We start from the raw sequence: 16,798 nt of genomic DNA, 5'->3' as shown, positions 1-16,798 counted from the left end.
GATTGTGTGCGTGCTAGCCATGCAATCCGCTTTTTTGGGAGCACTTTTCAAACCCGCTTTCAATAGTCTCGCTTTGCGATCGCTGACGCGATAGCAAGGCGAGACCTGAAAAGGAATGCACTTGCACACAAAATCCTAAAAAACTACTGCCGTGAACTAACGCGCACAAGACAAAACTATGCACGTTTTTTGGCACCGGAAAAGCAGGACACTCTGTGGCTTTAGGGACGCCAATAATTAGCAATGAATACACAGAGACTTGGCTGTCAACTATGTAGTTGATGTTTTAGTATCGGTGAAAAGAAACAGGACTGATAACCGAGTGAATGGATATCTCAATGGATTCCATTCCATGTCATGAAGGACACAATGCTTCAGTTCTGGGATTTCCTCTTGCAAACCATGTTAGCTTGGTCCAAGTGCTTTCATTAGGAGTGGTTAAAACTACAACTAACAGAATGTTTAGACTGTCAAATAAAAGACACTGACTACAGGCATTGATATAGCGTAATATGGTAGCTTAGATATCAACCATGTTTACTACAGCTTTCTGCGTTGTCTCGAATAGAAAACCCTCCTACCTAGTATGTCAACAGGGACTGAAAATCCTATTTCTGTCAGGGGCTCGAGAACCCGTCTCATAGCGACAGGAACAGACCTATCCCCTCACGTGATATCGAAGAGGCACCAACCTCACCCTTTACATGCTAGTCGTCACGTGACTCCTTGCAAAAGTTAAATTATGTTTCTTAGCATTAATGCTCAATGACATTTTACGGAATATTAGCCTCTGTTATAGTAAATCAAATGAGGAAGTGAGCGACGTTGTTCGCCACACATGGCTTCCCTGATGAGCTAACTTGAGGAAGTCTTAGGAGCCTAGTGCCAAGAAAAAGCCTTAGGCACAAGCTAAAATACTACCTAGGTTAAAGATCGTGCCCCGTTTTTCATTACTTCCTATATGGAAAGAAAACTAGCCATTAATGAAGAACTGTGCTATGGCTATAAAAGACATTTATGATGGCTGCAGATGGAGGAGAGGATAATAATGCACTAGTGCGCTGCGTAAGTCACAAACACTTTGTGTTCAAACACAGGTAAACTTAAGTCCCTACAAGGGATATTAGACAACAGAAGTAGACCTTTACATACCTACAAGGCATACCAAGGAAACAAGGTAACAGTGCATCTGCACAACGCAAACAAAGTAACCAAAATAGAATAAGTATTCGGGTAGAACCACAAGCATCAAACCCGTAAGAATGGGTATACATAACATTTCAAAATAACATATGTCCCAGATAGCTGGAAAACTTAACCTGTCATTGACAGAATGAAAAGAATAAAAGTACCTGCAGCAAGCAGGAATACCTCACCTGGTATGATCCTAGAAACGGAAAGTTTGTAAAGAAAAGCCAATGGGCACTGCCTTATGAAGGGCTCACATGTAAATAACAAGTATTGACATAGTCATAGGTCTCGCCTTTGGGCCCTTATAAGTGTTTAGCCATGCAACAGTTGATGTTGTTGCACCAATGATATTGTGCTGGATAAGTAAACACTTATAAGGTCCTAAATGCGAGACCTATTGGCTAGGCCAATGCTTTGTTTTTGTTTTTATGAAAAGGCAACCGCCCGGGGAGGTTAATTCCACGAGTTGAACTGCTTCAGCCGCAGTGTAAGGCATGGAGGGGTTCTCCTGTGGGAGGCGCAGACAGAGCCTTCTTGCCTGGGTGCCGCTGCCTGATCAAACTTTGAATGTGCGCAACTGGTTAATCTGCAAACGTAAAGGGTCCTCGGAAGCCCTATTGGCTTTAATTGATGGAATCCCTTGAAGCTTTCTGATGAAGCATTTATTTTTTGAGAGGTATTATAAGAGAACCACCGGCTAAGCTGTGAAGTGTGTTCTTTTAAAATACAATTATAAAAAAATGCACTATGTAAAGTCTAGGTATTACTTAAATCTTCATTTTCGAAGCACTTAATCTTAAACCTTTTTGCCCATTTTGTACTTGCCCATCTTATACGGTGTGTGATGCAAGTTTCAAATAATGATGTAAAACTTGAGAGTTCCTGAGTTTGAACCTGAGGGAGAGTTTCAAGAGCCAGCGGACATCAGTGGTACCATCTCCCCCTGTGCCATCTTCACCAGGTCGAGACTTCGCATGGGAGACGGGGGTCAATGCTATAGAGAAGAGCAGTGGCAACGGTGTAGACGGCAGTGGTACCATTTCCACCTGTGCCAGCTCCACCTGGCCCAACCTTCTCACTCAGGAGTCAATGCTATTTAGGCGAGCAGTGGTTCATCCCTCTTCCACAAGAACAATGTTGTGGGCCCACAGACACCCAACAGGAAGGTGGCTGGCCAAGGACTGAGGTGACATCAGAATTGAGGCGGAGTAAGCAAAGAAAAAAACAATGCTCGTGTCCAATGACCTGAACTTCAAGACAAAGCTCAAAAATCTGTTTTTTATGCTGCCCGCATCTCTCCAGCATTATCCTCAAGATCACGCACCTCCGATCATAAACAGTATCTGAAGTGGAAGAATCACAGTAACCTCGCATACGCAAAGAAAGGCACAGAAGCAAATCTTCGACTGTACAGAGCATCTTCTTGAGTAAATGTCCAAAAATGTGCAATTAAACCTCCCGATGGTGTTCAAGATCTGCCTACATTTGCTCCACTGCTAGCCGATTTTATAAAGTAAAACATGGATACTCCAGACCAAACCCTGTGAATATGACCCACAATAACCATGAAAAAATACACAAGGAACAGTGTTATTGGGTTGCATTTTGTATTTCATATTATATAAGTAAGCAAATACCGTTGAAAGAAATTGTCTTAAAGAAAGTCCACTTTTTATGTTCAGCATCAGCAAAAGGGAAAAAGCCTCAGTCCCAGTGTGGTGCAGTATGTATGTACTTTCATCACCACACATGCACATATATGCATCATGATGCTACAGTGGTGCCAGTGTAATGACGCCTACACAAGTATGTGTTACGAAGCATTTAGGAGAAGGTGGCCGGTACCAAATTGCAGCTGCGGGGTCTACCTTAAAAGTTTTTTTTAAAGTGGATGTTGAGGAGTGGGGAGCAACAGAGGAGCCTGTGGTAGGGTGAGCACATCAACAATACTGGCAGTAAGCATGGCGGGATGGTGGTGCAATGAAGGAGCACGGGACAAGAGGAAATAAAACAAAAGCAGAGTGGGACTTGAGATGCTTGAGGGTAGCAGAGAGAACAAAATGGAGAACGCAGGGGTAGGTGGTGGACATGTGATGGGGGAGCAGCCGCAAATGAGAGAGAAAAAAAACACACGCACATAAAAGGAAACAATCGCGCGCGCCTTGCACTCACAAGTGGGGGGGAGTGTGGCCGAGAGCAGCGACGCACAGCGTTTCCCTTGCGGGAGCGAGTGCGATAATTGCTACCAGATGGCGCCGTTCGCTCCCGCAAGGGAATCGCCAAACGTGCACGCGTTGCCATTCAAAGCAAAGCAACGCGTGCACGATTTTGCCTGAAAAAGGGAATCGATGGCTAAAGGTCTTTTTCCTATGCAGCGCATGCGCGCTGCGTAGGCGAGGCCTAAAAAAGGAGGCTTTCCCTGAAGAAAACTACCACGAAAGTTTAGGAAAGCAGACAGAGTTAAGAAACTTTTCCACCCTGACTATCACTAAAGCTCCGCAAGGCAGAGTCAGCATGCGTGTCAAATAGAAAGGCGCCATCAAAAGACATATCAATCAAGGTGGCTTGAGCAGCCTCTGAAAACCCAGAGGTGCGCAACCAGGCACGTCGATGAAGTGCTACAGAAGAGGCCATAGCCCGACCTACAAAATCAATGATGTCTATTCCACAGCGAAAAAATGAGTTTAGCAGCTTGTTGCCCATCCCGTACCAGCGGGACAAGGTAATTTTGGGTCTCTTCCAGAAGGGAAGGCAGCAGGTGCTCCAAGTCCCATAATGTATAGGGAGAAGCGTGCAAGTACACCAGAAGTATTGAGAGATCGCAGTGCAAAACTGGTGGATGCGAAAAAATGTCTGCCACATGTATCTAGTTTCCTAGACTCTCTTTCTGGGGGGACAGTAGGAAATGGATCAAAGTTTTGGGTGACCAAGGCAGCCTGAACCACTAAACTATGATGTGTTGGATGTCTAAGGATACATGTTGCATCTCCAGAAGCCTGTCAATGTCTGTAAGAAACACAGTGATCCACAGGGGTCAGTGTTTCAGTCTTAGCCCAAGCCCCCAGCAGATTGGCCTTGATACAAGTCAGCAATTACCGGATCTTTTGTCATTTCCACGGACGGAAACGTCACTCCCAAAACGGCAGAAACTTCCCTTAGCATATCCGCCAGAGAGGAGGTCGCCTCAGTAGCCAAACCAGGAGGTGACACAAGGCCCAAGGCAGGCGAAGTCTCCAAGCCACTGGCTTCCCCCAAAACAATCAACCAGCTAAACTACGTTGGAGGTTGAACCGTGCTCTCTATGGGATGGAAAAACTCCAAACCCTTTCCATCACCTCCATCATCGTGTCTCTCAGAAGGAAAAACAGGAGGGATGGCTTCTGAGACGGACATACAGATGCAATATTGACATCAGGACCACGATTTAACATATACCATATCTTCTTTGCTGATTTAAATATCATATTTGAACTTTCAAAAAAACGTCAGCAGATACAGAATATTTTGAGCCCTGAAGAATTCCCATGAGGGACGAAACGCGTTGGCAAGCAATTCTGTTGTGTATTTTAAAGAATGACGTTTTTGGAATAAAAGGACGACGTTCTCTACAATCAAAAAATACGATCGCCTGGTCTTTTCATTTGGGAAGCTCTTTACTTATATTTTGTTCTGTTTTTGAAATATGATGCACTTTTGCCTTTACAAATAGATTGTTTGTGCTTCTCGGGTGCAGGGTTAATTGTGTGTTGAGGTCTTGTGTGGACTCTGTTGACGTCACATCTGAGAGATGACGTCGCTAATGAGTCGCTAGCCGACCTATATCGACGCACAGAGGAACTGCTGTACAAACATTGGGGATATTTCTAAATTGAGGAGTCTGTGGCTAGATGTCTCTATCAGATTGCATAGGACAGACAACTGACCACCGGCATAGACTACACTTTAACTGTGACAATGCACAAATCTAGACATGAGCAGATGACCACATCACTCATCCACATGTCTCTATGTATGCTTCTATCCTCACCTCGCTTAAGATGACCCACACAGGGGAGTCAGTCTGCACAGAAAGACGGATTGCCTCCAAAGGCCCGAATGTCGGATCCACTTCTCCTTCTGCGATTCCTTTTGAAAAGGATCCTATAGAGAAAATAAAATGAAGACTATGAGGGAAGGTATGTTGAAGCTACTAATAGAAAAATTGGTCACCTATTATTACAGCAGGTGTAAGCAAGGAGAAGAGAAAGTAGACAATATTCACAGTACTTCCAAACAATGACACCGGTCTACTTTTAACTCATTTAATCACTTAATTGTTTTCACTTTGAGGTGTACCAAGTTCTTAACACTCCACCCCACCATCCCCATTAGAGTCCATTTGTTTTGCGAAATTTCCCTCAAAGAAACCTTTTAATGTGTCCTTGCATTGTCAGATTAATCACTGCAACAGGTTAATCATATTAGTTCAAGTCAGTCAGTCAGTCAAATTCACTTTATTCGGTTATTTAAAACCATAAAAGCATAATACATTAAAATCACCAATAAAATTTCCCATAAAAATACTACAAAAACTCGATCATCACAAAATACAAAGAACTCAGAATCTGGATCATCACAATACTTTTAATTAAATTTAAAATATACTAATTAATGGCGGTCCTTCTTTTTTTCCGTATTCTGACTGCTGAGGTCAAAAAGCTAGCTATGCTAAAGATTTCCCAAACATTGGTCAACATTTGCAAGTATATAAAAGCAGGTCTAGCCTGTATCAAACCTGTGCCTTTTAAAATAGGTAAAGCTCATGTCATATTGTGAATGGCTTTACAAAAACAAAATTACATAATTTTGTCCTACAACCAAGCACTGAAAACACCTTCACTGCTTCCACTCTTGATTCCATTTAGGAAAGATCAGCATTGCCAGTCAAGCATATCAGGGAGTTCTGAAGAGCAAGATTTTATGAAATCAACTAGACATTAATGCAATCTCATAAAAGTTTGATTGCCAGCTGAGGACTCCCACTAATGTCACCCCATGTAATACTGAGCTTAGGACTATCAAAATCCGTTATTGCTTTATTTAATACAAGAGAAGATAAACTTATCCAGTGGATGTCATTTAATCTGAAAACACAGGAAAGCTCAATGTCATAATAGAATTATAAGTTCCTACTTTGGATCTTTACTTTTTTAAGCTTTTATAGAGGTTATACACAACGCTATCCAAAAACAACACTACTAGGAGGCAGTAACAGGTAAACACAACCTTGTTCACTAGTAGCATTCTGGTATGTCCATGTTCCAAAGCATGTGGAATCTCAACACCATGAGGACCAAATTCAACAGTAATGTCAGTGGCCCTAGGGGAGGTGGGCAGTTTTTGCAATGAATCTTGGGGTCAATTAAGCTTCAGAAAGTAAGCATATCTAGACCCCCCCCCCCCCCTTTACCACTCTTCATACCAGTTCGAGCCCACCATGCTCCATCCTCACTCCGCATACTTTATGGAACATCCATGATCAATTCCTTCCCACACAGACCCCTTTTTCTGCCGTCAAGGTGGGCTTCCCATTACTGTGGAACGTCCCTGTTCGCAACGATCAGTCCCTGGTTTATGAGCGGTTTTTAGGTCTCGCCTACGCAGCGTGCATGTGCTACATAGGAGACCTTTAGCTGTTGTACAGCTCTTTTTCGAAGCACATACTCGTGCTTGTGGCAGCATACAGCTTGCGGGAGTGCGCAGCGGCACGCCACAAGCACGAGTATGTGCTTTGAAAAAGAGCAGACTGCGCGTGCACGCACGCACGCAGGAACCTTTGCCATGCTTTTTTTAAAAATTCCTTTTAGAGCGCGCGCGCACCACTCCCGGGCTTGTCTTATTGGGTGTACCGTACACGGACTCCCAGTGCACCCGTTTATGTCATTAATGACACCACCTTCTTCACGTAGCAAGTCCCTGACTCAGACTTAGATTGTGTGACTTACTCTGCCTGCACTATGCACACAATTATGCTGTCCAATTTCTATGGCATTATGTGGCTGTTCCTGTCTGGACACCTCTGTATGCGGTTAGCCTCCTTTTCAAATTCTGCTCTAGTAGTTCATTAACCTATCTAGGTTGACCAAATACCCAAAGCTACATCTCCACCTGCTCGTTTTTCTTCCTTTTAAGGTCTACGTATGGATTCTTGTTTAAAGGACTCATTCAAACCTTCCAGCTTTCAGGATGAATGGAAACATACTGCATTGTCATATTTCTCTTTTTTCTTCCTGCTTGAAATTCTTAAGTGCTCCAAGGCAGCCCATGTTGGTGCGAGTGCTTCATGAAAGAATAGGGATGTGACTTCAACAGAGAAGTCACAGGCGTCCCGCATTCTGTGATTCTGTGTGTAGTATACTTATGGTGCCCGTCTCATATTCTGTGAATTTCCCTCTGTGTGCCCTGTGCTACTTCCCACTGATCCCATCCTCCCCATGAGTGCTTACAGTGAACGCTCATGTACATTTCTACCTTCACAGATGTTAAGACATACAAATTCCTCTCTGTGAAGTGGCTTGTAAATCTGTCTGGATGCCCACTGTGCAAGACAGACAATGTGGAAGAAAGGGGAAACAGCAAAGAGCACAGCAAGTAAATAGATGGACAGATGCTTTAAAAAGCAGAGAAGCATTAACATCCTGGTGGGAACAAATACAATATAGTTATGAGGGTATAGGGATCCATTGAGGGGCATAAAATCATCAGTACTGTGTAGAGGAAGATGCAGAGGAAACAAAATAATGGCAACGTATTAAGTAGTAATGAAAACGGATTCATCAATGCATAAGAGCTCAACAGTAAGTACCAAAACAGGGCATTCTGTGAAAGGGATAGCTAATGTATACTACTACTGGTAACAATACCATTAATTTCAGATTAAAAAGAAGCGGTGACAAGAGTATGGATAATCCTTTTCATAACTATTGCAAGCAGAACCAATCTGGCATGGTTACAGAAGTACAACAAGCATTTGCAATGCAATAGATCTCGCATTTGCGAAATTTTAAGCTATTGGCATTGTAAATGACAATGCCTTTTATTTAGATGTTTTTAAAAGCAACACATAGATAAAAGGTTTGTGATTTACAATGCCAGTAGCTCAAAGTCTCGGAAATGCGAGTCCTATTGCATTGCAAATGCTTGTTCATATTTTGGTGCAATTTGAACCTCCAAGATTCCTAGTAGTACCATGGTTACACCTTTAGGTCAAAGGTAAGTCCAATACCTCTTTCAACTGCCTTCCTGCCTCTTCTCAGTATTTATCTATAAAGGGGTAATCAAATATTGTGTGCAGAAATCCTCCCTATGGAAATTGCCTCTCAGATGCAAGTCACTACTTGCCCCTCCACATTTCTTTAGGTGAACCCATGTATAATATTACCCTGTGAAATACTCTTAGCTGTACAAGTTTGAAGTATGCTCTTATTGATACCATGTGTGGTAAGATGAGGACATCCTCAAATGGAATTACATTCTCCTCCCACTTTGTTTTGAGGTTTTGTGTGCCTGCCTGTGTGAATATCATTATAGAAATTGCATTTTGTCACGTAATAGTCTGATTTTAGGAGACAATTCCTTCAGTGATTCCCTTTTCCCACAGGTGTCAGCGAGTAGAGCGGGTTAGCTTTCAGTAGTGTGAATGGCATTATGTCCCATTCACCTTGCATATCTCCCAGGGTTTTTAACCCAAGGGTGACCCATGCCATAAACCTTTTAAGGGTTGTAATTTCCTTTAGTCTATTCACCACCCAGAATGGCATTTTAGGTATCAGTCTCTCCAACCAGACAGTTTCCCTAGTCAGTCTTGTCCAGATTATTAACGCCAAGTCCTTGCAAAATGCAGGTGGCGGGGTACCCGCTTTCAATAGAGAACAAGTGGATATCATTTTTTACCCATCAGGAATCTTTCTAGTGAAAATGCCATGTCACCCTGAGGGGCAATTGCGCAATCATTAAAAGTGACTAGTTGCCCAGCCTTGTAGTATAAGGAATCAGAACTCACCTTCATGAAGTTTTTGAAGTGCGACTAGCTCCATTCCAGGCAGTGTTCGCAGCAGTTTTTACAATCTTTAGAAACTCTTTTCAGACACAGTATAAGATGTGGTCTAACAAATATACAGGAATCTTGGTTGAGCAAGAGTGCCCTTGTCCCCAGCAGCAGGAATAACAATAATGTCCTACAGGGCATGAGTGTCCCCTCCAGTTCCCATAACAAAGACTGCAGGTTATGTATAGAGAATTTCACTCTGCTCATCATTATCTAAATCTCAAAATATTTAAAGTGCTCCATTTCTATTCAAAGTGGTATAGGTAGGCCAATATGTGATGACAATAGGTCAATAAAGAACAAGAGTGATTTTGCCCAGTTTATTCAGAGACCCAAGTATTTATCATAGTTTCGAAGATTAATCTGAATTTTTGCAACAATTTAATCTCCAGAAAATACAACTAAATGTCGTCAGCATACAGTGATAGCTTTCTTTAAAACTCTGCGCACCACTTCTATCCGATCCAACATATCAACTTTTAGTCCCTCCTCCAGTGGCTCTACGGTGCTTATTATACAGTAATTTTAGCCATAAGAGGAAATGAAGCTCATTTACTGTGCAATGTGGCACATAAACAGCCATTCAATGGACCTATCAGTATCGAACGGCTTCACAGCCGCTGGCTCTGACTTTCAGGGCAGGACAGGTTATAGTGTAGATACCGTAGCTGAAGCCTGGCTGACCTGCTTGGCTTGAAAGAGGATTGGTCCGGGTGTGCCAATGTGTGCAATATCGACATCAAACTGTTCACTAGGATCTTTGCCTGCATCTTCGTCTCACTGTTTATTCATGAGGCCAGCAGGTATGAAGTGCAGTCTTCTCGCCCTTTCCTTGCTTCATGAATCTTAGCAACTGTGGCAGTAGTCAGATCTGCTGGGAGCTTCCCCTCTTTCCTTGCCATTATAAACATGTCCATCATAAGCCTGTCTATGGCATTTGCTATTTTTCTTGTGAAATTCTACTGGTCCCACACACCCAAATGACGTACATTGAACAGGAGCTACAACTGAAGGGGGGTGAAGCAGGTTGCTGCGGGAAGCTGAGGACACATTAATTGAAGGTCTAAGGGGTGGGCTGGGCTTCTCCCTAAGCTGGGGATTAGTAGGGGGCCTTCACACCCAGGGAAGGTTGGGGGGTAGTCATCATTGTGGGTCACAACCCTACAAGACCACCCTGATGAGCAGCAACCTTCTCCCTGGCCACCACAATTAAACTCAATATGGAGAACCATACAATTGTGAAGAAAAATAGATGAGCGGTACCAACGTAGAGATGGTGTAGGGGTAGTCAGGTGAAGCCTAGTGGAAGGAGAGGCACCAAACCACAAGCCATGCTCAAGGATTTCTTGCCTTGTTCACCACTTTGTAGACTTGTATATAATTGTATAATGTTTTTGGGGTACCAAGAAGATGGACATAAGCTTGGTCCACACCCCGATGCGATCTCGCATAAGGACAGTGGAGGATTTGACAAGGTGACGATGTGGTAGGGCTCTGTCTCCTTCAGATTTTGTTCATGTCTCCGAGAAGCAGTCACTCTTAACACGGCGCTGTGCAGTACCAGTTGTTTTCAGATGCCAGCACGGACGCCAGCCAGTTGGATATTCCAACCAGCTCAATTCATTAACTGTCATCTTTGTTAGCGCTTTGTCACGGCTCCCGCTTTACACATCTACTGTATTTATTCTTGTTGCTATTTCTTGTCATCTATAGTTTTAAACATGTAAGTGGGAAGGACTCATGTTTTTTTATGTATAAATGTAAAAAGTAGCTTGCATAGCACTGATGTGAATGGTCTTATTCAGGGCGTGACCCAGCAGGCCATGCTCTGTATATTGGACTGGGGGAGAATGCTACGGAGTCCTAATTTTCATTGGAAAAGCCTGAGGGGGTTGGTATGGGGCAGAGGATGGCACTGTTCACTCGCTATGTTGGCAGGAGGGATAGTCTTATCGCACTGCCCAGTGGGTGGGGGGGGGGGGCCTGGAGAGTTCCATTAGTTTTCATTGTTATTCATGGTTATTGGGGAAGTTAAGGGGGTCCATGTCTGGGTTGTGGTTCACCACAGATTGACCAGTTCGATACACTACTGGAGGGATGGAAACGGAAGTGGGGTGCCAGTTGGGTGGGCTTATGGCTCCCTCCCTGACGGAACTCCTTACATGGAATATATGGGGATGGCGGCGCTGGAGAAGCATAGAAGAGTACACTCATACTTACGGAGGTATTAAATAGCCATAGCAGGTTGACAAGAGATGCATGTTTGGGGTGATATGTTAGCGTACATCAGGCGCAGGTGGCGAAGACAGCTGTATGCCACTTCATTCTCAGGATTTGCACAGGGGTGCTAATCTGGGTGGCCCCCAGGACCCCATTTCAACACCACACCATGTACTGGACCCTGAGGGACATTACGTAATACTGCATGGTAGGCTGGACGGTCAGGAGAAGTGCCTGATAAATGTGTATGCCCCTAACTCGGACGCCGAAGACTTCTTTTATGAAGTACTGACTGCAGCGACTCCCTACCTGGGTGGAGGCATTGTCCTTTTTGGGGCTGTTAACTGTGTCTTGGATGAGATGCTGGACCGTGAAACCCCGCGCGAACACCAAGCCCGGCATGACTGTGGCGCTGGTGGACGTAATGAGTGAGCTGGGCCTATTAGAAGCGGGTTCTGCGCCCGGATTCTCGGGGGTTCTCCTGTCATACCTCAGTGACCAATACATTCAGCAGGATGGATCAGTTCCTCTTGTCGCAGACTTTGATGCCCAGGGTGGAGGAGATAGTGTACCTCCCGAGGCATATATCGGATCACTCCCTGTTGCTTTTAACCCTGAGTAAGAGCAGGCCTAGGGCGGCAGTCCCCACATGGAGACTCCAAACAGAGGCACTCACAGACCCGCCCTTCGCCTGGAAGCTAGAGGAGGAAATCTTTAACTATTTTATGACTAATTGGGGTTTGGCATCATAGAGGGGTGTGGCGTGGGAGGCAATAAAAGTGGTGGAACATGGGTTTTGCCTCAGCATGACCTATGGGGTCAGAAGCAGCTTGAATGTGATATTCAGATTCCTGAGAGGAGGTTGGATGAGCAGGAAAGGTGTTACCTACAGCGCCTGGCAGCTTGAATGAGTGTCAGGAGGCACAGACGGCACTGTTAGCGGCGTTATGCCGCCTCAAGCAGTTCAACTATACCGCATACCGACAGCGCCTACATGCGGAGGGAGATCGCTCGGGGGCATTACTAGCGAGACTGATCCGTAATGAGACACTGAAGTCTCCTATAGTACAGATGAAGACTACGGAAGGACACACTGTGTACAGCCAGCAGGGCATGTTGGATACTTTGGCGGATCATTTGGCCGGAGTATACGTAGGGCGCCCCACCCCGGCCCTAGAGGAGATGGAGAGGCTCCTAACTACTCTGACCCTCCCTCGTTTGAAGGATGAGACCAGCCAAATGCTGGACAAACTGATCTTGAAGGAAGAAATACTGGGAGGTATCAAATCCCTGAAATCGGCCAAGAGCCCGGGAAATGATGGCTTACCGGCAGAATTCTATATGAAATGTGCGCACATCTTAGCAGACCACCTTTTTGAGGTGTATAATGAGGCCTTGCAGCATCGTGCGCTCCCGCCCTCTATGAATGAAGCGGTGGTTGTCATGCTCCCTAAGGTGGATAGGGACGCTCAGCTTCCGGAGTCGTACAGACCCATATCTCTGCTGAACATTGACATGAAGGTCATTAGCATGATTATGGTGGCACGACTCCAACGATACATGCAGCGCTTCATCCATTCTGACCAGGCGGGTTTTATCCCCAAACGTAGCACGGCCCATAATTTACGGCAATTGTCCCACGTTTGGCACTCACCCATGCTCCGCCAGGAGGCGTGCGCCCGGGCACTTTCAGATATTGAACAAGCGTTCAATTCAGCTGGGTTGGTGCATCTTTGGGAAGTCCTGCGGGCAATGGAGGTAGGGGCTCAGTTCTTGAAATGGGTGCAACTGTTGTACTCGGGACCTAGTGCCAGGATTAAGAGTCGGGCGGCTGGTATCGCAAGCTTTTTGACGGCAACGGGGTAGCAGGCAGGGGTGCCCATTATCGGCATTACTCTTTGCAGTGGCAATGAAGCCCCTGGCGGCGAGTCTACCGACAGGGATGAAGGCTTTTGTGATCACGCCGGGCAAGACTAACTATGTGGTGTCCATGTATGCGGACGACACACTGGTGTACATCCGGGACCCGGCCGCTGCAATAACCATTCTGCTGGGAAACCTAGAGAGGTTTGGTCGTGTGTTGGGCCTGCAGATTAATACGGCGAAATCTAAGGTGGTCCCATTGGAGAGACTGGCCCTGCGACCAGATTAGGGATTGCCGGAGGTAGGGCTCCCAGGGTGAGGACCGCACCCCGATATTTGGGGGTCAGATTGGCGGGGACAGTCGACCAATATCTGGCGCTTAACATTGGTAGAGTAGTGGAGGGATTGCGAGGTTCGGTGCGCCTTTGGCGGGAGCTGCCTCTGTCACTTGAGGAGGATAGCTCTGATAAAAATGTGGTCCTGCCCAGATGCTTGTATGCAATGCAACACTCTTTCTTTAGGATCCGCTGACACTTCTTTATCGCACTGGATAGGCTCCTAGCTGACCTACTGTGGGGACCCAAGCACAAGCGTGTCAGTCTGACTACTCTGCAAAGAACGTGGCAAAACGGAGGGTTGGAGGTCCCGTGTTTGGAATATTATTATGCGGCCTCGCAATTACAACATGCAGTACACTGGCTGGATGGGTACGAGATTTCCACATCCATGTCAGTGCAGAGGTGGCAGGAGGGGGATGTCTGACCATGGGCGACCTCTACGATAACGCACAGTACCTCACACGTGAGCAAGCAATGGAAACTTTTGAGCTGGGTCCAGGACAGTTCTTACAATATGGGAAGATAGCGCAAGTGGCGATGGACTTATGGCCCATGTTTCTGGACGAGCCCCCTGTTTCAAAGGTGTTACAGACCTTGATATTAATGGCCGAAGGCCGTAGATTGATCTCCCATCTCTACTGGGCGATACGGGACAACAGGGCGTCAGTGTACTGCCAATCCAAGCGAAATGGGAGGCACTGACTAGAGATCAAATCACTGAAAGGGATTGGGCCAAGATCCATGAGGGGGTTAAGCAAGTGAGCGCGAATACAAGGTTTAAATTAATCCAATTCAACTATGTACATCAGATGTATCTGACCCCCAAGATGCTGTATACGATCTACCCAGAGCTATCGGGGCAGTGTCCTAGGTGTGGAGAGATGAAAGTTACGGTTGTCCACATGGTCTGGGTCTGCCCTGTGCTTTAGGGATATTGGACCGAGGTCCTGACTGCGTTGCGGGGAGCAACAGGATGGGAGATAGAAGGAGAGATCCGGGTGGTGGTGTTGGGTTTGCTGCCTGACCTAAGCATAAGAATCTTAGCAGGAAGTTTGTCCTCCTGGGATTGGTGCTTGTGAAAAGGCGGATCGCTATCTCGTGGCTGGGTCGCCGACCGCCCAAAAAGACACAATGGCGACGAGACGTGCAGGAATGGGCGACAGTCGAGATGATTCGAATGCAGCAGACCAGGCGCGACGGAAAGTTGGAAGATGACTTACAGGCCTGGAGGGCAATGGTAGCAGAGTGGACGAGCGGGGGTGGGGGGAGGAATGCGAAGATGGAGAGGAGGCTGAGGGAAGAGCACAGCCTGGGAGTGGACCAGACGGTACTCAGGAGGCGGGAGGGGCCGACCAGCGTGGACATATTGGGCAGTGAATGGACACGGACTGGCAGGTTAAAAGACAAGGGCGCATAACTTGGGATCGTACACAAGACATGGGGGGGCAGGGGTTGGAGTTTAGTTTGGAGGGGGGTTGGGAAGGGGGGGATCGGTAGACACTGGGTAGCTCATAAGTTTGGAGGCATGGACTATAGTAGGCACCCGTGGGGTTGGACACAGACGAGGCAACATGCATAAAGGTGAAATTATTGTTCATGTTAGTTGAAATGCTGACTATACCTGCACTGTAATTGGCCCATGAACCTAATGTGTATGTTGATTCGCTACTCATCAGAGCATGACTATGAAACGATGCATGCCGATGTTTGTAATGTTCGTTATAAATGCCAATAAAGATATATATATATTTTTTAAATGTACAAAGTAGCATCTCTTGACAAACAAATCATTCAAAATGTAATTTGGTAATTACAAGAACCTAGGAAGTTTAAACTCTATTAGGAAGGAGCAGACCACACCTCCTCTTGTTAGGCAAAATATTTATTAGATTCACATGTATGAAGATAGTAAAATGGGTAAAAAGGTAGCTATAAACATGTACAAATCTTGGGAAAGGAGGAGGTCAAATCGAAAAAAGTAAAGTAGGGAAAGAGAAGGTGGGCCTTCCAAATAAGCTGGGGTCAGTGTTAGATATGTTGATGTGATCAAACAATATAGGTAGAGCAGTTTTACTGTTAGCTGCTGGTATCAAATAATGAGATTCCCTAGAAACTGCCTCAACTTCTACAGAGCACTTCAAAGACAGCAGTACTTAGCCGATTGCAGGTGAGCAATGTGCAACATGCTACTCTTATCTTCTATTTGTAATGCTTGTCATCATGGGAAGCTATTGCATGCCATGCTCAAAGTGGATTGCAAAATCCTCCGCGGTGAGCTCCTACACCTCCTGCTTCCTCACATGGCTGGGTTGATCCACCCTGATCAATCCGGATTTATGCCTGGCCACAACACGGCCCTCAATATCAGGTGGCTTTAGGCAATTATCAAGAGAAAATACAACATTTCTTTTAATACTTTCTAGGTTTATTGTCAGCCCTACTCTGGTCCTTAAAGCGCCAAGACGCCTCCAGGCATAGTTCGCATCGTTCATTTATCATTCATTTACATTCCCGGGATGGGCGGGGTGCATGTTTTTAGACATAGAGAAGGCTTTCAATACCTTAGATTGGAGCTATATCCCTGCTGCTATGCTTCAGAAGGGGCTTGGGCCTTATTTTGTGGCCTGGACCTTATTAAATACAGATCCGCAGGTAGGATTCGTACTGAAAGCACTATCTCTGATGTGGTGGGCCGGGGTCCCGGTTGCTTTTTGCCCCTGCCATGAAGCCGTTGACGTGTAGGGCACACAGTGGTCTGTCCTTTTCTGGTGTTTACATCAGCGGGACGACACATTTTATATACCTCTACTGGGATGATACGGTGCTCTTTCTCCACGATTGCGCCCAGAACCGTCAAGGGCGGCCCAACTCCTTTTGGCCTTTGGTGAGGCCTTCGGTCTAAAGTTGAACTGGATGAAAACCAACCTGTTTTCTATGAAGATGTGGTGGAGCCCCCCGGATCATGGGCCATGCGATGGAAGCCAAAGGTAGTACAATATTTGGGGGTACGAGTATATAATCCTTGCCTGATCTCCTGGAGGGCAATATAGGTACGACGATTACCGCTATGCTACAGAGCGTGGGATTTTGTAAGACCTTA

At 45.6% G+C, this 16,798-nt stretch overlaps 1 protein-coding gene across 3 annotated transcripts in view; it reads right to left on the bottom strand.

Moving 5' to 3' along the window:
- MGAT4B (alpha-1,3-mannosyl-glycoprotein 4-beta-N-acetylglucosaminyltransferase B) overlaps positions 1 to 16,798 on the bottom strand; it is a 1,507,233-nt gene that overhangs the window by 65,626 nt on the left and 1,424,809 nt on the right. For all 3 annotated transcript variants that reach the window (XR_014966618.1, XM_085617756.1, XM_085617757.1), the window contains one exon: positions 5,219 to 5,331. Coding sequence is in view for 1 of the 3 variants with exons in the window: in XM_085617756.1 (XP_085473882.1) it covers positions 5,219 to 5,331 (113 nt within the window). In the remaining 2 variants the exon portion in view is untranslated. Of the gene's footprint in view, positions 1 to 5,218; positions 5,332 to 16,798 lie in introns of those variants that run through there.

The sequence above is a fragment of the Triturus cristatus genome, chromosome 7, assembly GCF_964204655.1.
Source record: "Triturus cristatus chromosome 7, aTriCri1.1, whole genome shotgun sequence".
Lineage (NCBI taxonomy): Eukaryota > Metazoa > Chordata > Amphibia > Caudata > Salamandridae > Triturus > Triturus cristatus.
Note: the sequence above shows the minus strand (reverse complement) of the source record. Positions and strands in the feature narration are given on the sequence as shown.